Here is a 23,018-nt window from a genome sequence, read left to right on the forward strand (position 1 = left end):
CTTAATAATGGACCTTATTTTTGACTGACTGTTAAGTCTAGCCTTGTTAACTTGACTGCACCCACCAGTTCTCCAGGACCCGATGAAGCAGGTATTGCAGGCAGGCCTTTCTGCTGGAGCTGCACTTTTTTTTTTGTGAAATTAAATTGATTTAATTTATAAATTTATAGTTAATTTTTTAAATTTTTAATATTTGTTATTACGTATTTTCCTCAATTACATTTCCAATGCTATCCCAAAAGTCCCCCATACCCTCCCCCCCACTTCCCTACCCACCCATTCCCATTTTTTTGGCCCTGGAGTTCCCCTGTACTGGGGCATATACTTGCTTGGACCTATACAACTTCCTTATTTTACATTTTCCTTTTACCGTGGTTCCTTTTCTTCTAATTTTGTCTACTTGTCATCTTTAAAAGATCCAGCTGGAATTTGTATTGTTTCCTGGTATTGCCACCTCAGTGGATTAAAGTGACACAAATGTACCGTTAGCTCACAGGATCTGAAATGGGTCGTTTAAATGGAGTTATGGTTGACTAGTGGCTAGTTAAGGCATTCTGGAGGTTCTAGAGCTTTCCCACTTTGTCCTGAGCACTGTTCTCCTTGCACTGAGGTCCCTCCTTCAAGCACAAAGCCAGCTGTGCTTCTTCACCTCTTCAGAGCCTTATGGATTATAGCAGTTCTATTAAGAGGTCCAGTCTGTTTCAAGATCCTTAGCTGCACCTGAGAAGTCACTCGGGCCATGTGAAGGTGACACCACACATCCAGCTTAGGGATAAGGACAGAGACATCTGGAAGGAGCACATTCTGAAACACACAAGGGCATGTCATCTTCCAAAGACTGCAGCTGGCTCAGTCATTTCTATTGTGTGTGTGTGTGTGTGTATTAACTTCTGCTTTGTTTTCCTGGGGCTAATTTGAGGTTCTTGTCTTTTTTCAGTGGGATACTTAATCCAGCCAATTGTGTTACCCTCTGACCTTCACATGGTATTTTCACATCTACATAGTGCTTCTTTTATCACCAAGAAATCATTTAAACAGCTTTTTATTTTGGGTACTGTTCCTATACTGGGTTTTGTTTTCTCCACTACGCAGTTAGAAAGCATGAGTCATATCTGCAGACACCTGCTTGAGGATGCACACAGTGTGAGAGATGCTGTCTACAGTTCAAATTCATTTGCTGGGGTAGATTGTTACTCTATCTTGGGACAGGTATCAGGTTAAGGAGAGATTTTCTTCCCTTTTTTTTTGTTTGTTTTTTTTTTTTTTTTTTTGAGACAGGGTTTCTCTGTGTAGCCCTGGCTGTCCTGGAGCTCACTTTGTAGACCAGGCTGGTCTCAAACTCAGAAATCTGCCTGCTTCTGCCTCCCAGAGTGCTGGGATTAAAGGCATGTGCCACCACGCCCGGCTTTTTCTTCCCTTTTTAATAGCAGCATGTTTTACTTATGTAGATTTAAATAATATTGGGTAACTGAGCTGTTTAGAATACTGTTATTATGCAAATAAGGCTGAAGCTTTCCTTTTGCCATTCCTCCCCAAGGATTTGCAGATACTGAGTCAGAGGGTAGTTAGTGCCTGGACATTATCTTTATTAATCCCCTCCATAGTTTACTGATAGTCTTTTTTTTTTTTTTTCCTGTGCTCCAGCCTTTTTGTCTCCACTAGATTACCGGGCATAGTTTCTACTGCTAGGTCCTTGTAAGGTATTTCAATCTGTGGTTAATCCCAGCTCAAAGATAGTCTTAACTCTTCTATTTGTACTGGAACAAGTATTTTAATTGCTAACTTGAGTCCACTCCTTTAGCTCTATCCTTCACTTAAAACAGTATTCAACTCACTTAAAAAATTATTTTATAGCACTCAGAGGCAGATGCAGGCGGATTTCTGAGTTTGAGGCCAGCCTGGTCTACAGAGTGAGCTCCAGGACAGCCAGGGCTACACAGAGAAACCCTGTCTCGAAAAACCAAAAAAAAAAAAAAAAAAAATTATGTATATGAGTACACTGTAGCTGTCTTCAGACACACCAGAAGAGGGGACTAGATCCCAATAGATGTTGTGAGCCACCGTGTGGTTGGTGGGAATTGAACTCAGAACCTCTGGAAGAGCAAGCAGTCAGTGCTCCTAACTGCTAAGCCATCTCTCCAGCCCCCAACTGATACTTATTCAGGCTTTAATGCTTCTGGCATCAGGATGTCAAATGCTACTACTTAAGTTTCAGATCTCTGTGTTCAAATAAAGTATCTGTGTTTTCTGAGCTATGCTCAGGGTGTCTTGAGAGGAAGAAGCAAGTTAAAACACCTATGCACTTCCAGTAGGACTCCAGAAAAAAGGAGAAAATAAGCAAGGACCCCAGGGGCTTCCCTTTGAGAAAGTTACAGAGTGACAAACCACCAGGAGATAATTTCATTCTAGCTTTCTAGGGATTTTTCTGTAGCTGTCTTCTCATTAGGATATGTTCAACAGATACTCAAGCCTGTAATCCCAAGTCTTGGGAGCCTGAGACAGGAGGATTGCCTTGAGTTGAAAACCAGCTTGGGGTATAGAGTGAGACCTAGTCTTAAACTAATCAAAATACAAACTACCTTTCTCACACATTAGCGATAAGAACGGAACCATTTTCAGGACAGTTCAGGGTTGTCAGCTATGAAGAGACAAAAGGGCACAGGCCAAATAAGGTAATAGCTCCATTTAAGGTAAGACTGAAGATATGGGGTAGGTTACTGAAACCCATGCATGTACTGTTGGTCCTGGAACCTTGACTAGGTGTATTGCAGTAATGGAGAAAAAAGACACACAGACACATGTACAGGAAAGCTGGGGCCAGGTTGCGGTGTGCACACTGATGAGGGCAGCTACTGCCAGCAACCTAGGGCCTTGTCATGTTTATTAAGTACATCATGTGAGGTCTTGGTAGAGATTATCTAATAGCTGAGCAGGCCCAGGCTATACATCCAGGAGGAGGAAGCTGCAGTTGTTATCTTCTGTACACACTGGTCACTTGCTAACACTGCAGCTCCCTCTTGAGTCACACCCGTATTTACCAAGTCCTTGCTATGGCTGTGTCCATGTCAATGACATGCATCCACTCAGAACTTTACTCTCAGGGTTTCCTCTGCTTTCTATGACTAGTGCTCTGAAATCCTTTTCAATTCTGAGCGTCTGTCTCCTTTGCACTGCCACCACAGTACCACAGAAACAGACTCGGTGGTGGTATTTGCAACACCCAGGTTCCAGGTGTTCTGAGCTGCAAGGCATTAACTTCCATCAACACCTTTCTTCCCTAGGTCTCTCTCTTCCTGCATCTTCTGTCATCCTTGTACAGTGTTCCGGAGTCTTTAGACAGGATGTGAGTGCCATGGATCATGACGCAAGTCCATGGATTGTGATGCTCATTAAGGCCTACTTAAAACTGAAGCAACACACATGTAATTTCTATTAGAGACAGGGCCTTGCTGTGTAGGCTTACACTTACATGTTTGAAATCTTATCGACTCTTCTATGATGTTTTTTCCTGCTCAACTCTGTGCCTCTGATTATTCTCAAGTTCCAGTGTGTTCTACTGTATGACTTCCGACACTTCCTCAACTGTTCTTACAGGTACAGGTAGGTCTATTGTTCTAAACCTCTTCAAACTGCCATTGTGCATATCAGAGACCCAAGATTATAGGGCTGCTTTCTGAGGTGGCTGCACCTGTTGACATGGTATCCCCTGATCCTCACCCTTGGGGATTATAAACCCTTTGCTGTGGATGTCAGCTGCTCGGAACCTCCAGTAGCTGGGTGTAGGTATCTTCCTGCCAACTAGTGGAGCTGTTGGCCACGTTAAGGACAATTCTTGCATGGACTCATGCTTTTGTGGGAACCTGAAGGCGTTTCATACCTCAACATTGTGGATAAGTCCACAGGCCTCTTTTTCAAATAGCCAAAGCACAGGGCAAAGCACAGGGAGGTTTCTGTGGTCTCCTCTGCCAGAGGAAGAATTTCTAGTTTAGCCATGCCCTGTGGGAGTGGGGTATGGAGAGGAGAGCTCAAACTGGGCAGTATGTGAAGCTGAGGCTCAGTTACAGCTTTTTAATGTGGCAACACCCAAACTCCTTTGTTGGCTAAGACCAACACTTTTCTTTCCCCAACTTGAGCAGGTCAAGTTCTAGTTTGTACTTCATGGGAAAGGTATTCTCTTCAGATTCTTGCCCAGCCCTTGATGAATCAGATTTTTCTCTTACCTTAATGGATTCTGGGTCATATACAGGCAGAAACTGAAGCCCTTCCTCTTCACAATGCTATTTACAAGTAACTAAGATGAAAATGGGAGCACAAAAGTAGCCTTGAGGCCTTGTTTACCTGAGTGTGTAAGCCTAATTTTTTTTTTTATCCCAACACAGGATCTCATGTAGACCGGCTGCCTTCACAATAACTATGTAGCCCAGGTTGGCTTTGAGCTCCTAATTCCGTACTTCCACTTTTCAAGTGCTAGGATTTTGGCCACTAAGCTCAATTCTAACCAAATGATCTGAATGATGACATTTTCTACACCTAGTGTGCTTGATCAAACATTTTGATATTATTTAAGTAAATATAATACTTAGTCTGACAGCACAGTATTAAATAGTAACATTCGTCATTCCTTAAGTGATGTTATGTGACCAATGCTGTCTTGGAGGTACACTAAACAGTGATGGAAGGAACAGCTGTGATGTGACTTCAGATAACTTTAGCCACAGAACTGCACCTGTAATGGTGGTGGTCAGGAGTTCCTGAATTGGCTGATTCTCAAACATTAGCTGCTAGGTTTCCATTGTTTCTGGGAATCACTGGGACAGTTTTTTAAAGAAGGTTTATGTAACATTAAAGGGTCGTGTGTTAGTGCACATGCTATGGTACATATGTGAAGGTCAAAGGACAACTTGTTGTGTGTTCTGTCTACCATGTGGGTCCCAGGGATCGAACTCAGGCTGGTAGGGATGGTAGCAAGTACCTTTACCTGATGAGCCATCCTGATAGTTCTGTTTAAATTTTAACGAAGAAGTAACTGGTAACTTGTATGTACTTATACATTAAAACTGGTATATGTTCCGAATTTCTTACAGTATCTTACAAAAAGCTAAGAATACTTTCTGGGCTCAAACTAGCCTTACACTTTAAATTTTCTAAGCCTTCCAAGGGTACTGAAGTGTCTATGATAATTCCATGCTTTCTGGTCATAAATGCAGGTGACAACAATAGCAACAGGAACAGTACACGTGGCATTAAACCTGGCTGGCCTTTCAGAGTATGGATGAGAGGTGGGAGATGCGGTTCAGCTGGCTGAGCAATTTCCTAGCATACACTGAGCTCTGGGTTCAAGGTTTATCCCTGAATAAACAGTACAGGGGATTATACCTATAATCCCAGCACTTGGTGGGTAGAGGCAGCAGAATTCAGAAGTTTAAGGTCACAACCTCCAACCTCCCTGGCTATACACAGACTTATAGGCCAACCTAAGCTTCACAAAATCTTTAAAGCAGAGACCTGATGATCCTCTTCATGATGTTCTTATGCAAATACATTTTCCATGTTGTATAAAAGAAGCTTCTAGTATCCCACACTGACAAGAATTCTGGAGTAAGGATGTAATACAAGGCTGACTATACACTGTTGAAAAGCACAAGATAAAACTAGCTGAACTGCCCAGAGAAATGTTTATTATACTCAAATGAGTCAAAACACTGGCTCTTCAACTCCAGTGAAGGTATCTCAAACATTTACCTATTAAGAAACAGTAAACACTCTCAAGACAAAAATTTGAAAACAAATTTTTCTCTAGAAAATATATGCACGTAAGTATTTTTTTAGACTGTGTGTAGTCCACTCTTCTCTTGGTAATCTTCATAAAAGCGTCTCAGTGACTCTGGGATCCTGGGTGTCACAATGCTCAAGGCTTGAGTGAAATGCCTCTTCATAATGCAGTCAGCTTTAATGTTTTCTTCCAGAGCTAGGAGAGCGGCCTCCTTGCAGACCGCTATGATCTGAAATTGAACAAATAAAAGAAGGCAGAACAGTCAGGACTCTTTTTCAGACAAATTATTTTCAACATATTTATCTCTGGAATGACATTCAAAAAAAGAGCTCTAGGACAGCCAGGGCTGTTACACAGAGAATCTTTGTACTGGGAAAAAACCCCCAGAAAACCAAAACCCTTTTTATTTTTGAGATTATAATTACCGCATTCCCCTCTTTCCTTTTCTTTCTAAAACCTATGTACCCCACTACTCTTTTCAGGTTCATGGCCTCTATTTCTTTGTTATCGGAGTGTGTGTGTAGCTCTAAATATGTAAGTACAATCTGCTCAGTCTGTACAGTCTTTCTTGTCTGTATGTTTTAAGGGCCGATCATTTGGAATTAGAAAAGAAAAAGTCTCTGTGCTCTTCTTGGGGAGTTGACTCTTTCTCTTGCTCTCAGAATTACCTAGCTGCTGTATAGGGCTGAGGCGGTGTGGGCTTTCAATGTTAGCATGTCTATAGATTGTCATTCTTCAGGTTTTGTTGGTGAGACTTCCTGTTGGGTACAGCTTCTGACATGTGGTGTGACTTCTGCACTATGAGCACATCACTTTGGGAGTTGCTCAGATTAATGTTTGGTGTTTTGGTGGTGCTATAAATGGACCCAGGGTCTCACATTATGTTATGCAAACCCTTTAAGTTTACATATGGAAAAAGCAACCATATACAGAGCTGTCTGTTCTTTCCAGAGCAAACTAGAGCCAGCACAAAGTTTTATACAAACAGGCGTGTGGGACAGTGGACCATGTCAGAAAACTTGGTACAGTTGAGTGGGTTCAGAGTCCTCGGCACTCTTGAGATGGTAGGTGGCTCCCTGCTCCCTACCAGATTCCTGGCCTGGAACGTGTGCTATCTTCCCACATAGGAAATGTGACCTGTGGCCATGTAGCCCCAAACAGAGTTCTCCATGCTAATGAGGTATCTTGAGGCACCTGGGTATTCTTCCCTGCAAAGGTATTTAATCTGGTCTACCTTGAGAAGGTGGTATGCTTCCATTTTCCACAATGAACAACCAAGAAACAGTTTAGAACCAAGGACTGTCCCTTTCATCAAGAACAGCCATGGGAGCATGGAGAAAACGTTCCCCTACAGAGCCACAGTCTAAGTCTCCCATAGAAGTACCCTCTGCACTCCCAGACAACCACCGCTAAGCCAGAGTTCCCCATCTCCCCCCCACTCCCTGTCTTTGTCCTCAGCCCACAGGTCCCCAACTTTGTTCCCAATTCCCTTCTTCCAAGTGGTGCCTGGATGTCTGGGAGTTTGGGAACCCACAACCCTGGGCTCTTCATTGCAGGCCCAGGGACCCCCAATCCTCTATTCCCAAACTCTTCTGTGTGGTTTTTCCAGTGGCTACTGGATTCTTGGGAGTCAGGGAACCCCAGCTTTGGCTTCCCACACTCTAGGCTGCATTTTCCCACCCACTGAGCCTTGCATCAACACTTTGCTCCAGCCCAGCACTGACAGCAGTGGTACAGGATAAACGCAGTCTAGTGTTCTGCGTTTTGTTTGCAGTGGAGCAAAACATGAACCCACATATGCCCTGTTAAGTGTGTGTGGCCTGGACATAATACCCCACCTCTGGCCCCATTCCCAACACAGTTGGCGAAGGATAGGCTACCTGTGAAGTTTGGGAGGGAGGATCCCTTAACAGAGGTACTATGATGCATCGTGAGGCCCTGCTAACCAGCACCTCTTATCATAGCACAGAGTTTGTACATTTCTTTCAACCTTTGCTATATGACCAGCATATGAAACATTTCTTTCTTGTATCTCTGTGATGAGCTCTTGACTTCTGGTAATATCAGAAAAGTGGACTGTTTCCTCAAGGAGGAAAGCTGGGAGAACTGAGAAGAATCTGGAGAGAAAGTAGAATTGATACAGAGAGAATGAGAACATCTGAGAGGATGTTGGGAAGGAAGGTTCACTGGATTTCAGACAGCTGAAGCAGGCAGAGGCCAGTGTTGTTCCAAAGATGTCCTGCATTACTGTGGTGAACTGGCCCACTGGATGAAAACAAATTTCCAACTTTCGGGGCAAAAATGAATGATAGTGATACTAGCTGTACCCTATATAGGTGAACAAAAGCTAGGTGAAACAGTTTGCCCACCTAACTCAAAATGGTTCCTCTGCTTAGCAAGACAAGTAGATACAAGTAGCTTTCTAGGGGATTTAGCAGCCTGCTTTGACATGTTTCTCTATTTCTCTGTCTCTCTCTCTTTCTCTCTCTCGCACACACAGACACACATATGTATGTGTATGTGTATATATATATACACATACACAGACACACACATACATACACATATGGGTGGCTTTGTCAAATTTCAACAGTGTAACTCTTAGTTTTGAGCTTCATTAATGAGTACATAAGCTAACTACAGTAGTTATGCTTTCTGAAGCATGTTGATGCTTTTCTGAAAATACAGTGGCTACAAAATTGCTAAGGCAGAAAACAGCAAATGCAACATGGTGATCCCAGTGGGAACTTGAGAGCCACAAAGGGAGGTGAGAGGCCTTAATAGGAGAGTCCTTTCGCCAACTCACCTAAGTACTATCTCTTTCATCCAGACAAGGTAGAAGCATCACTGGAGAAGCAGGGAGTGCTGGGTGCTAAAGTATCCCTTCCTCACGCTCCAATAGTAGAGAGGATATATCCAGAGTGTAGTTCTCTCTTTGATAAGTAAAGAGCAAAGTGCTAGACTTTGGGTCAACAGTACATTTTACTGACCCAATCTGAGATTTAGAGCAACATAACTATTTTCTGAGTATCTCCTATCAAGGTTAGACAAACACCAACTCTATACTCATTCATTTGCTCTGTAACTGATCCCTTAAGTTTTGCACACTTTCTAAAGCACATAATGTGGTGTTGGTGTTGGGGAGAGGGACTTGATAAGAAAGGAGATGACCAAAAGGATGCCTGGAACCTGGTTCTCATGGCCAGCAGGTCAGTGGATAGGACTGTGGCACATTGGGAAAAGAAAACAAATGATGTGGTTTGGCAGGCTTCTTGTCAGAATCCAGTTATTAAATTGGAAAAGAATTTACCTAGATGCTTATAATCTGGAGCTTCTAGTATGTATTAACATCTGAGAATGGCTTTGATTTTAATAAAAACATTTCAACTATGTTGTGGGGGTAGAACTCGGAAACAGAGAGCTGGAAACATTTGGATTAGATGGGAGGGTTTGCAGAACCTTTGAAGGAAGACAGTGTGAGACAAGTGCTGAATACTGGGCCTCATGTTAGAGTCCTCCTCACAGCTGTATCCAACCTGTATGCAGTCCATGGGCCCACAAAGAAGTTATGAATGTGTCTAAGACAAAATCGTAAGCAGCAAGTTTTATGAGATGGTCTGGTAATTCAACTCATAAAAGACTGCCACAGTGTCACCAACTGGACACGTTGGAAGGAGTTGCTGTTGTATTTCTACTGATGAGTTTTAGCACTTACTTCAACACACTTCCCCCTCTTGATATCATGTATCTTTATCTTGTATGATGACAGGGAATACTTGGAAGACCCAATTACACAATTCTTTCTTGCTAATTTGCTTTTATACCACATGTACTTAGCAATGTATGATCAAAACCAGAATAGGCAGTATGGATTCCTTAGCCAGACTTCCGTTCCCCAATCAACACCAATGGACTAGCTGTTCTGTGCAGCAACTACAAGAGGTAAAATATAGGATTTAGAGGTGTGAGGAACTGTATCTGTCTTTCATCACTATATACCACCAGGGGATGGAAACACACTACTGACTCCCAGGAAGGAAAACCAGAGTATTTTCTGTAGAAAGGAAGACATTGCTGTTTTAGAAAGAATTCAGACAGACAGACAGACAGACAGACAGACAGACAGACACACACACACACACACACACACACACACACACACACACACACACAAAGGGCTGGAGAGGTATCTCAGTGGGTAAAAGCCTCACTGCACAAGCCTGATCACCTGGAGTTTGATTTCCAGAGTCCATGGTAGAAGGAGAAAAATGACTACCAAAAGTTGTTCACTGAGTTTCATGTGTGTGGCAGCAAAAGAAAAAGAAGAAAATGCAGCTCCAATGGACCAGGTGAACATTTCCCTGGGAGATATCAATGACCAGAACTCCATGATCAAAGTCTAAGCCAACGTAAAATGGTCTGCTCCGTTCAGGGAATAGGCAAACAAACTGGGAAGTTGATAATTGAAGTCCAGCAATGACAGCTGCTCAGTTTGCTTTAACCCACTTATGTTAGTGTTTTGTCCTCAAGATTCTCATGCTGGAGCCTAATCTCCAAGGTAGTAGTAGCATTAGGATGTGGAGGCTCTGGGATGTAAGCCACTCTGTTCTCCGCCAGCAAGGATGGGTTTGGTACCCTTATAGAAGGGGTCTTTGGGAGCTGGTCTGACCCTTCTAATACACAACGACACAGTGAGAAAGTCCTGTCTTACAAATCCATGTGACTGATATGTAATTCCACAGGCACCCAAATTGTGAATAGCAACTGGGTAGAGCCTATCAAAATTAGCCAGCCAATCTGACACAATATCTGGAATGAGACAAAGACACCCAGTGTTTCCCACAGAACTCGTCTCCTCTCCTATTTTTAGCAGACTATCAACACATAGTTTTAACTGTTGATATTCTTTTTCTTTGGAAATTTTTTTATTTATTATATTTATTTCTCAAGGGGGTGTGGGTGCTTGCCACAGCACACGTGTGGAAGTCAAAAGACAAAGGGCAGAAGTCAGTTCTTCTATTACATGTGTTCTGGGGATTGAACTCAGGTTGTCAGGTTTAGAAACAAGCATCTTTATCCAATGAGCCATCTTGTATTAACTATACCAGAAAACTTACTCAAAGCCAACAGCATGCCCTTTTTATATCCCTTAAACTCTACTTTCTTGTATTTCAGAATAGAGACAAAAGGGAAAGGGGCTAAGGACAGATGTACGAGGAACAGACATGTCGTGGAGCTAAGAGGGATAGAGTCAGATAAGAGCCACAGACAGCTCCCACGTGTTTATTTGTTTATCACCAGGTGTCTACATATGCATGCTATTGCACAGGATCTGTAGTGCTTTTATATACTCTTGTCAGTTACACTTGCAAGTTCCTGAAATGAAAAGGAATAAACAATATTGTATCACGTTGTATTTGGGTCTGGAGTGTTATGGTGGTTTCAGTCACTTCTGTAGAAGTCAAGAGTTAGAAACTGTCTAGAATATAAATGTACTCTTTCTGAGAGACCCTTTTTAGGTAGATCAGGTTTTGTCACACAGGACAGGGATGTTTTTGCAAAACTATGTAGCAGTATATATAATTGTCTGAAGGACTTGAATGGAAGTTTGCTAAAAATGAAAATGGGTGTTTGTCCTGGTGAAAGGACTCTGCAAACCAGCAAGTCTGTCCTGGACCTTCATCTGCAGTAAGCATCGGAAGGGTGGGGTGGGGGGCTTCTCAGATAAAGCTGCCCACATGTCTATCTGGGAATGAGATCTCTGAAGAAAGGCCTTCAATCTAAACTAAAACTGTTTGGTAGCTTATAAATAAGGTCTATTAAAAAAAACCACCACCACCACCACCACCACCACCACCACCACCACCACCACCACCACCACACAATGAGATGAGTTTGCGTTTGCATAGACTGATGTTCCTACAAAGGACAATCATGCCCCAAACCAGTCAGAGTCCAGGACCGTTTCATCAACAGTTATTTCAGTTTTTCCTTTTTCTCATGAGGCCACAGAAAATCTCTGCTGAGATGTGTAGACAAATGGATGAATTTGACTCACAGACTGTCAGGAATATTAATCTGTTGAGAAAGGCCACTTGAGCTTCTTTAGCAAAAACCATTTTAGAAGCCAGCCTTTAATTTCTTCAGGATCCTCCCTTTTCCCCCATAGGTGCAGATTTCATTTTTTAAAGGAGTTATCAGCAAGCTGCCAGAAAGGGTGTTTTGGCCAGCAGACTACAAACACAAAAGAGTATAATAATCTCATTCAGTTTTGATGAATCAATAGATATCTAAACTTTCGTATGTGCCTTGCCGGGAGATTGAAACACGTTTGTATGAATGAAAACAACAAACAAACAAACAAGAAACAAAACTAGTAAATTGTTCCCAAGACCTCATTATCAGAGCCAGACTAAGATGTGTTTTGCTTCAATGGCTGCCATACCACTTTATTTGGTGCCTACATATCACAAATTTTCTTTTCATTCATTCAGCAGTTAAAATAGAGCTGGTGATTAATTATCTAACAAGAACACAAGGCACACAGGAACACCATGTCAAAGAATTAGGTAAATTTGAGATGAACACCAAAGAGGAAGAGTCTGCACTAAAACTCTCTACAAATCACCAGGTTCACCTAACAGGGAGTCTTTTTAAGTGAGAAAAGTAGTTAGCAGTGGAGACGGAGGCTTATTCTGTGTGGGCTTCCTGCAGCAGCAGTAGCTGTAGCACCACACATTAACAGTGCTGCTACAAGCTGCATGTGGACACAGTGCCCCAGCATGAGAAGGCTCTTGACTATGCAGTTCTAAACCTAAAAGGGCAAAGAGGCAACTGTATGGAATTCTGAACAATGTCCTACTTTACTGTGGAGAAAAAGGAAACCTCTTATATATAGCCTATGGTTCTTATCTCCAACCCACCAGAGAAGCAGAGTTTAAACAGTGTCTGGGCACAGCAAAATAGAAGCAGGATAACACAAAAATTACAACCAACACAGCTTCTGAGAAGATAGTAATGCTTTTTAAAACGTGATAAAGAGTAAATCCAGGCAAATGCTGACTACTAAAGGTAGTCAATAGGAAGGAGAGACCATGACTGTGCTTGGCAGTTTCCTGCCTGAACTTTCATTCTCTGTGTGCTAGAGCTGTTCCTTTCAGTTTCACAGTGGAACCAGTCTTTTCTGGTGAATGCAGCATCAGAAGCAGTAACTTAAGTAGTTGCTTCCATGTCTAGGCAAGGCCTGGGGGAATTTGCCCTCTGCTACTGGACAAGCACAGTGACAGTGACAACAGGGAAACATGCACAACACAGGAGCCTGGAAGCTTGGAGGTAGGGGTGCTGCTGCAAATGTCTTCAGGGTGCAATTGGGGGAGGGGGAGGAGCAGGAGCTGCTTCCTGCCCCAAAGCATTAAGTTCTAGCTAACTTTTCTAGTAAACTACCTCAGAAAGCACTGTTATCCCCAAAGTGACACAACCAATAGGTTACCCAGCACAAAGCCCTTCACACTGGACAGAGACATAACAGATCCAGATTCAAATGGACTAGGTGACTTTAGATGGGGAAAGCCCTTTCTACTTTTTCTTTTCTTCTTCCTTCTCTCCTCTCCTCTCCTCTTCTCTTCTCTCTCTCTCTCTCTCTCTCTCTCTCTCTCTCTCTCTCTCTCTCTCTCTCTCTCTCTCTCCCTCTCCCTCTCCCTCCCTCCCTCCCTCTGTCCTTCTTTTTCGAGACAGGGTTTCTCTGTGTGGTCCCGGCTGTCTTGGAACTCCCTTTGTAGACCAGCCTGGACTTGATCTGTCTGCCTCTGCCTCCTGAGTTCTGGGATTAAATGTGTCTACCACCATGTCTGGGTTCTTTTTTTAAAAAAAGCTACATACACACAAACACACATATACATATATGCATGTATGTAAGAACATTTTGCTTGCATGTGTGTACCTGAGAGATCAGAAGAGGGAGTTGAATTCCCTGGAACTGGATCTTTGTAAGCTACCATGAGGGGGCTCAGAACCAAACATGTCAAACCAAACCATTGGGCTCTCTCTCTTCTTTCTCCTCCCTCTCTCTCTCTCTCTCTCTCTCTCTCATGTTTTGGTGATGGAATGGGCTTTTTAGGTGCTCTACTACCAAGCTACACATCTCTAGTCCATCAAAATGAACCCCCCACCCACAAGAGTCTTATGTATCACAGCTGGCTTTGAACTTGTAGGTAGTTGACAATGATACTGAACTTCTGATTCTCTTGCCTCCAATTCCTCAGGGCTAGGATCACAGGTAAACTCCACCATGCCCAGTTGTGCTGGGGGCCAACCCAGGGCTTCCTTCATGCTGGACAAGCACTGTATCAATTGAGATATATCCCAAACACTCCCCTTCTCCCTTGAAAAAGTTAATTCTTGATAGTTGAATTGACACCATGTTTAACAGTACTCTCCAAGATGGCTTAAGACACTGTACAGTTTAACTTCTAGTGCACCTGAGAGATGGTGATTTCAGAGCTCCTTGCTGGTGCTGATGAGCTGCTCAGGACAGGCCGCAGGACTTCAGGGGACCTTTTTCCTTCCTTGCAGCTGCACACTGAACCCACAATGGCCCAGAAGCTGTCTGAGCTACTCCTGCTGTTTGGCAGGAAGAAAGCACGCCATACAGCAAGGCCTAATCTCAGCTTCTTTGTATTTCAAGTGTAGTAAATAGCTTTAAAAAATCCACCAAAAGAAACGGGCCGCAGTGCTTAAAAATTTCTTAGGTATTCTCAGAAAGTGGTTTTGTTAAAAGCGTCTTCTGTCTGGAACACCTGTGACCTGTTGAGCTTAATTGGGCTGCAGCTGGCGCTGATTGCGGCGCAGCCGCTGGAGCACTGGCGCGACAATGTGCTGCTCTGGCTCTCCCGCCCCCTTCTCTTTTCTTTTCACTCTCTCAGCCCTGTGACCTCCTTCCCTGTGTGTGGAAGGGATTAGGAACCCAGTAAGAGTGGTGTCTTGCTGTTCGTGAACAGCATGCTCTGGAGGTGCTTCAAGGAGGCTACCTGGGAGATTATGCTCCTGTGGATGGGAGGGAGGGCGGGCCATTGAGTAGCTGAACCGCAGCTGAAAGGCGAGCTTGAAAGGTGGATCTGAAGCAGCGCAGCAGGCTCGGCAGGAGTAGGGGGCAGATGAAGTGGGAACTTTACAGATACAGGGAGGCGAGCCCGGCACAGCCACTAGCAGCTCAGGGAGCCACGCTGCGTGGTAGAAGGGATTAATTATGGGTCGCACGAAGCACTTATCCTTTAAAATGTGAGGCAAGAATTGCAGTTTAGATCTACAGAGTGAGTTCCAGGCCAGCATGGGCTGTAGTGGAGACCTCCATCTCAAGAAAACAAAAACACAAAGGAAAATTTACACACAGATAAACTATTTATCTTGTAGAAGTTTGGGGCTGGAAAGATCCGGAATGTTCTTTGTTCCTATGGGATTTTAAGTGTTTCCAGCTTCAATGGAACCACCATAACACGATAAAAAGGGGTTTTGAAAAGAAAACAGCTATCATGGAGCAGAAGAGGGTAGGAAGTACTCCAGTGCAGTGCTGAGATGGACCAGATGGCAGGAGCTCCATTCTCTGGTCACACAAGGAATCTGACTGCCTACAAGATAGCAAGTACCAGGAAACAGCAGTAAAACCCAAAGCTCATGTCAACTCACAGGTGCTCAAAGGGCCTCTCTTATAGTCTTCCTTCAGTGCAGTGCTAGAGTCTCAGTGAGGGGTGTTTCATGGCCCATATATACCCCTGGTTTCAAACATAACTAACTGCTGCTTTCACTGTTCCAAGATATCACAACTGTCAAGGTTTAGTTATCTGTGCTAAATGTCGAATCCCTGTACTACAATTTCTGTGAAGGCCTTACAGGCTCAGAGCCCTTTTCTACTTCAGGTTAGCATGACACCTCAGAGGTTAGCATGTTAGACCTCCTGCTGAAGTCTGTTATATCTGAAGACATACAAGAACTAGCTTTTACCCTTTCAGTCCCCCACCCCCAGCCCTCACCCCTTGTTGGAACTGCCAGATAACCTAGATTAAAAAGGCACCATCATCCTGGGCATAAGGAACACCCTATGATGTGATGCTGTGTCATTAGTGGGACCCTGCAGGCTGGGAGAGCCCTGAAACAAGCACCACAGTTTTTGTTGTTTTTGAGACTGGGTCTCTTTGTGTAGCTCCAGGAATCTCTCATAAATCTGGAGGGTTTGAGTCTCTCTGCCACTATTCTAGAGATGTGCGTGGCAGAGACTGCTGTTGAGGCAGTTTGAACGTGTACTATGTTCTCATCTTTATTGCCTGATGATCAGCATCTGACATGACACCATTCATTTACTCATTCAAACAGTTTTACTATGTAGCCCTCTGACCTCAAATGCATGGTGACCTTTTTGCCTCAGCATCCTGAGTGCTGGGATTAAAGTACTGTGCTACCATACACTGAAATCATTTTTAGCACGGTGTGGTATTTAGGGCTATTTATATTAAATAGGAGGAGGAGAGGCTTGATAACATATATAGTCAGCTAAGGAGGAACTCTAGAGATAGGTCCTAGGGACAAATAAATGAAAGTATATCAGCACTTGCCAGTAAGGCCACCTTAGTTTTCCTTCACGTATATCATTCTAATTCAAAGTGCAGTCTTCCTGAAAGGATACCTCCCCCTGCCCAGCACAGAAATACACTGAAATTAAATCAAAGCATACAATTTTCATCAGATAAGATATCCTCAGAAGTCCACAATAAATTTATACATCTTCACTTTTGGACCTTGAGGTGTTTTTTTCTTTGACTGGTAATACTTATACTGTTTTACAAGACATTTGTATAGAAGTTGACACTAAGATGTTTAAATTCAAATTATAAATCGAGTCATCTTTCTTAAATACACTTAGCAATATTTCAAGTGGCATTTCACCAGTTTTGTGTACTATTGTTGGTTATATACTAGAGTTTTTAAGGGTCCAAAGCCTTATAGGCCTTATAGGGCTTAGCATATAGCTGAAGCCTGTGAAAACACCCACTAGCCATATTCATTGGCACTTGTCTAGACTCCAGTGTGTTTAAAGCTCTCATCAAAGAATAAAAAGGTCTCATGACCTAAGGGGAGTTAAGAACTACTAAAGTGTTGTATAATAACCACATTCCAAACCTTCTTAAATCTCACTGAGTCACAACAGAAAGCCAGGAAGAATTATGGGAACACAGAAAGGAAAAGGAGCCTATCACTCCTGAGTCTGGCTGAAGCCTCTCCAGCTGAGGAAAATGAACATCTACTGTGAAGGTTGCTGACAGAGATAAGATACTGCTTCCATATATTAGCTATTTCATTTAAGATAGCAGTGAACCATACCTTAAGGATTAAGCATGGATGACCATCACTCCTCTTCCAGACACTTTTTGGAAATCTAGGACAAGACTGTGAACTTGGCTTACAAGTGAAGAACCCCAACGTTTCCCTTCTCATGATCTAGACTTTTGTGGTGTACCTGTAAGAACTACCTCATTTAGTTCCCCAGCAAACCTTTGAAGACATCAATTTCAAAACCAACCAAACATAACAAAAATAACCAAAATCCTACAAATGACTACTGTTAAGGCAGAGAAGTGAAACCCCTCTTTAAGAAACCAACACCCATGCTCTGTGGTGTGTCTTAATTTCTTCTGGAGCAGCACTTCTTTTAACCCTTGTGCTTAATATTTGTAATAACTGGAATTTCTTTGTGTATATGAGTGAATGGTGTATATATGTGCTCATGTGGATGTGTGCCATGTGCCCAGGGAGGCTGAGATTGACACTGGATGTCCTTTTCAATTGCTATTCAACATCAATTTTTTTAAGTTATATTTTATTTTATATAAACAAGTGTTTTGCCTACATGTAAGTCTGTATGCATGCAATATTCATGAAGGCCAAAAGAATGCATCAAATTTCCTAGAGCTGGAGTTACAGATGGTTCTAAGCCACTATGTGGGTGCTGAGATTTAAATCTGGGTTTCTCAGAAGAGCAGCCAGTGCTCTTCCACTAAACCATCTCTCCAACTCAACCTCTTTTTTTCACACAGGTTCTTCTCAAGTTTCTTCTCATGGAATTTGGAGCTCATCAATTCAGCTACCCCGGTTTACCAGTAAGCTCCAGAGATCCACCTGCTTCTGCTCTTCAACACTGGGGCTGCAAACATGCTGTGGTTTACATGGTTGCTGTGAATCTGAATACAGGATCCCATTTTCATTCAGCAAGCACTTTACAGTCTTTCCAGCTCCTTAATATTTCTTCTAATAAATACCAACTCTATTTCATACTGGCTTGTTTTGAAATTTCTTTCTGATCGATGGCAAGAATTCTCGGCTTGCCTTGAGTGGCAATCTCTAAACTGTCCATGTCTCTGAAGCCTTGACTTATAAGATCTACTTTCCCCTCTTTACCTAACTGAGGCCAGAATCTGCATGTCTGTATTTACTGAGGTTGGGGAATACATAGTTTTTCCTTCCTTAGCTTCTCCTTTTTGTGTTAGAAAATTTCTATATCTATTCATACATACAACTCAATGTATTTATTTTGAACTTTACTGGAAAGACTTATATTCTATTTTTATTCAAATAAAAAATGCTAGGGCAAAATTACAAATTATACACAGTGAAAGAACTGCAAAACCAAATGGCTAACTAAGTAAGAGCAGAATTTCTAAGCGGGAGGCATTAACTATGTGTAATCAGCGATAATTCACCTGTGAGGAAGCAAAGGTACATACACGTGTGTTTCGCTGGTTGATAGCATGACACATTTAGTATCAGTAAGTCTCATCTGAAAGCTATTAAGTCACATAAACTTTAAACTCTATTTTCTACATGTCCATGCAAAAGGAAAAAAAAAAAAGGAACTCTCCAATTTTACTGAGTAGAAGATAACAGTGAAATCTAGTTCTTCCTTTTTAAAAGAAGATTTATTTATGTGTATGAATGCTCTATTTGGATGTAAGCCTACATGACAAAAGAGGGCATCAGACTCCATTACAGATGGTTGTGAGCCATGACATGGTTGCTGGGAATTAACTCAGGACCTCTGGAAAAGCAGCCAGTGCTCTTAACCACTGAGCCATCTCTCCAGTACCAGTTCTTGCTTTTAACAATAAAATGTATTTTACAGCTGTGACATACTTCACAGATCACAGTAACAAGCTTTGGGGACATTTTCCATACTGCCCTCTTCTGCTCAAGCTGGGTGGGGATGATCTTCAGGTGAAGAAAAGTCTGAATCAAAACACATTTTACTATGCTCTTTTGGCTACCATTGCTTAATGGATATCAAACTCATCAGCCTTTCTTGACCACTATCACTCGTTTGCAAGAATCCTAAAGAGAAGGTTTGGTATGAGGTCCAAAAAAAGAGGAGTCTAAGGATGCTTGCTGATCGTATACATTAATAATCACGAGGAAGGTCAAACCGGTAAGGAAAGTACCTAACAACTAATACAGAAGTAATACAGTAATACTAATACAGAAGTAATACAGTAATACTAATACAGAAGTAATACAGTAATACAGAAGTAACTAATACAGTGTAATGGGGAATGCAGCAGCTGGTGTTTCTGATGAGTTGAGGGTGTTTACCTAGTTTTAAAAATCTAAAAGATACAAAATTAAATGAATTTGAGTTAAATCTCAGGTCTGTATCTATGCGTGTTATATCACTTTAAATTAGGTCAACATTCAGACTTCTAAATACATTACCCCCTCCCCCAAATTAGGAAGAGACCAGTAAATTTTCTTAAGTACAGAAATATAAATTCACTGGACAAAGGGATCATGATATAATTGAAACTATGGATCTCCAGTATATACAGTATGTTTTATAGTAACATACGAAGAATGTGAAAGCAAGCAGACAGTCTCTATTCTTTCATCAGTCTGATCTGCCCGTTCTCCATCAATTCTGGTCTCACTGAAGTATGAACATCCACATTCATTTAGTACATACAAACTCACTGGCAGAAAGTACACCTTTTGTACTTATGTATAATAATAAATAAATCTTTGGGCAGGAGCAAGCAGGGACTGAGCAAACGGGGCCGACCTGAGTGAGCAGAGGTCCTAAAAACTCAATTCCCAACAACCACATGAAGGCTCACTACCATCTGTACAGCTACAGTGTACTCACATACATAAAATAAATAAATAAATCTCGAAAGAAAGAGAAAGAAAAGAAAGAAAGAACACTCTCAAGATGTGGTGTAATTTAAAAACTGTGCTAGAGCGTGTGCAGCTACAAGTCCTGGAATTTGCTCATCATTTAAAAGTAAATGGACTGCTAAGATCCCACCATGCTGCTAGCAATGTAACATAGTTATGCCTTTAACAAAAAAGTTCTACCATAAAATGAGATTTTACTTGCAAACAAAATATTTTGAACTATCTTTCTGATGACTCCTCTTTTAGTAGTATGTACAGAATTTCAACTTCCCCACACTTACATATTCCCATGTAAGTTATGTTAAACTTAGGGTTACCATCAGAATTCGGAAATTTTAAATCTTTTTCCAAATCCTGATGTCTTTAAGGCTCTATATCTATAACTCCATAGCAAATACAAACAGGAAAGCTGTACTTAAAAGGTGCTCAGGAGTTGCAGCGCACTCCATCTGTGAATGCCCCTGAGCCAGCTACTCTAGTTTCTGCTTCAACTTTTTTTATTTCTTCAAATATATGCAATCAGTTGTTATATCTGTGGTGTACTAGAATTCAACTGCAGGGACAGAAATGTAATCTGGATTAAAGAAGGAATTTTTAGGAAAGACTGGGTCTGTTAGAAAGTAAGTGTGAGGGGTGGTCAAGTGCCAACTGGAAGGACCAGAATGCCACCAGAAATTCTCTCAAGTCGTTTTTCTTCATGGGGAGAGGGCCTCACTATGTTACCCAGGTTAGTTTCAAGTGATCCCCTGCCTCAGGAACAGGAAGGATGGTAGATTTTGCCACCACAACTGGCTTTTATCATGACTGTTAGATGCAATTTTCTCTGTACTTTATTCCCCTCTATGGTGGCAAACACAACCATCCATACTTCCTGTGCTCTACAGATTACAGTTTTGGCCACCAAAAAGTTCTCATCTTAATAGTTCAAGTGACCAAAAATCCCAAGGAAAGTCTCTGACTGGCCTGGTGAGGGCACATATAAAGTAAAATTGTGCGTGTTGTCACTTTATGATGACATGACAGTTTTTCCCTGGCTAGGAATAAAATCTGTAGTGGGTTAGACGGGTGACTTGAGCCTTCTGCTTCTTTGTGAACCTGTCAACATGTACTGCCTACACTCCTTCTTGTCTCAGAGTTCGGTAGCATACTGCTTCAAAGTGAAGTAGTGTGTGCCACATGGCAATTTATGCCCAGCAGCGCTTACTTTAAAAAACAAACAAACACCAAAGCAAACCAAAGCAAACCAAAGCAGTGTTGTGTATGCCACTAAGACATCAATCCATAATTTCTTTGAAAATTCTTGAGGAAAAAGAAAAAGTTATGATATTCTTTTGAAATGAATTCCAGGAATGGGTCATAGTCAATTAGTAGCAGTTTTCTTTCTGTAAAATTCATTCTTTTTGTTGGCAACTAGAGATTCTACATAAACGGCAAACATGTACTGACTATCTTGTTGGAGAAAGTGGTCAAACTAGACAGATTACAAAATCCCAATATGGGGCTGTTCAGTTTGGAAGTTTATGAAAATTTAATTGAAGACAGCCTTTAAAATAAATTAAAATTATGTATGTAATTGGGAATGCATGTTGATAGGACTTAGAAGGGTGAAGTGGACAACATCCCAAATTACAGACCTCTGGTTGTATGCTGTAGTTCTGAGTGGACAGAAATTGACCTCAAATATCTGTCATAACAGCTACACCCACTCCAGAAGCTGTCCCATTTTCTCTCAAGAAGAGGTGAATGGGAAGATGAAGGAGGCTTCAATTACCAAGGACCATTTAAAGAAAGAATATTACCACTCTATGAAAACATAGTACTTAAGTATGAAAAACAGGCAGGCAGGCAGGCAGGCAGGCAGGCAGGCAGACAGACAGACACACAACAACAGTCAGAATCCGACAAATGGGAGGAGGAGGATGGGGAGGGGAGGGGGGAGGGAAAGGGGTGAAGGGGACAGGGAAAATACAGAAAGCATTCGTTCTTTTGCTGAGCAGCTTTTAAGGTAAAAAACTCACGGCTGATTTTCATTCTCCTCAGCCCCAGGAGCACATTGCATTAAAAAAAACAAAACTCAGAATCAGAATATCTAATTTCTAAATATTTTAGTACAAGCCTTTAAAAGAATTATTAAAAATTGCAAGAAGTCCTTAACATCAATAATATTGATATAAATAATCAATCATTACTAAGATCTTGCTATAATATTTGCAGAAAATGTTTGAGTTGGGATTAAAAGTTATAGTACACTACACTGAGTTGAGTATAGCTCATATCTACTGCATTCAGTTAGCATACCTCATATGTACGGTAGCACAGCTCATATGGAAGAATTTTCTCATCCTCTTTTCTCTTACCATCATGTTAAAGGGACTTCTATGGTCTATGTATTTTCTCATGCCTTAAAAATTTTCCACATAAAAAAAAAGTATTTAAGCCGGGCGCCGTGGCGCATGCCTTTAATCCCAGCACTTGGGAGGCAGAGGCAGGCGGATTTCTGAGTTTGAGGCCAGCCTGGCCTACAAAGTGAGTTCCAGGACAGCCAGGGCTACACAGAGAAACCCTGTCTTGAAAAACCAAAAAAAAAAAATAAAAAAAATTTTAATGTGTATATTTCTATGCTACATGTAGAGGCCAATTTTTGGGAGTTCTTTCCTTGCATGGTATAGACTCTGCTTCCTCTGCCCAAGTGCTGCAATTACAAGTCTGGGTCACCATGCCTAGTTTTTGGCCATTACCTCTAGAGGGAAGCTTTGCTCTTCCTAACTCCTTATGTAAATGTTATTAGCACACTACACTGTTCTGCCTTGCTCTCTTCACACAACAATATATCCAAGAGTTCACACTATATGGAGAACTGTCTCTCATTCCCTTCACACTTGCAGTTTATTCAACCTAGTCCTATGTAAAAGGCATCTGAGCTGATTCCAGTTCTTCACTTCCCCTTTATTTTAAAACTTACTCATATGTCAGTGTCAAGACAGTTAACAGGCCAGAGTAAAACTCAGTTTAATGTTCTCTTTCACTGAACATGAAG

The 23,018-nt window shown here is 41.8% G+C and overlaps 1 protein-coding gene across 3 annotated transcripts in view; it reads right to left on the reverse strand.

The window, feature by feature from the left end:
- Positions 1 to 5,661: 5,661 nt before the first annotated feature.
- Afg2a (AAA ATPase AFG2A) overlaps positions 5,662 to 23,018 on the reverse strand; it is a 172,075-nt gene continuing 154,718 nt past the window's right edge. For 2 of the 3 annotated variants that reach the window (XM_029474938.2, XM_021157763.2), the window contains exon 16: positions 5,662 to 6,002. In XM_029474938.2, coding sequence (XP_029330798.1) covers positions 5,826 to 6,002 — 177 coding nt within the window. In that variant the 3' untranslated portion in view covers positions 5,662 to 5,825. The remainder of the gene's footprint in view (positions 6,003 to 23,018) is intronic. The other variant, XM_029474939.2, reaches the window with a different exon arrangement.

The sequence above is a fragment of the Mus caroli genome, unplaced genomic scaffold, assembly GCF_978045245.1.
Source record: "Mus caroli unplaced genomic scaffold, Mus_caroli_1 scaffold_3, whole genome shotgun sequence".
NCBI lineage: Eukaryota > Metazoa > Chordata > Mammalia > Rodentia > Muridae > Mus > Mus caroli.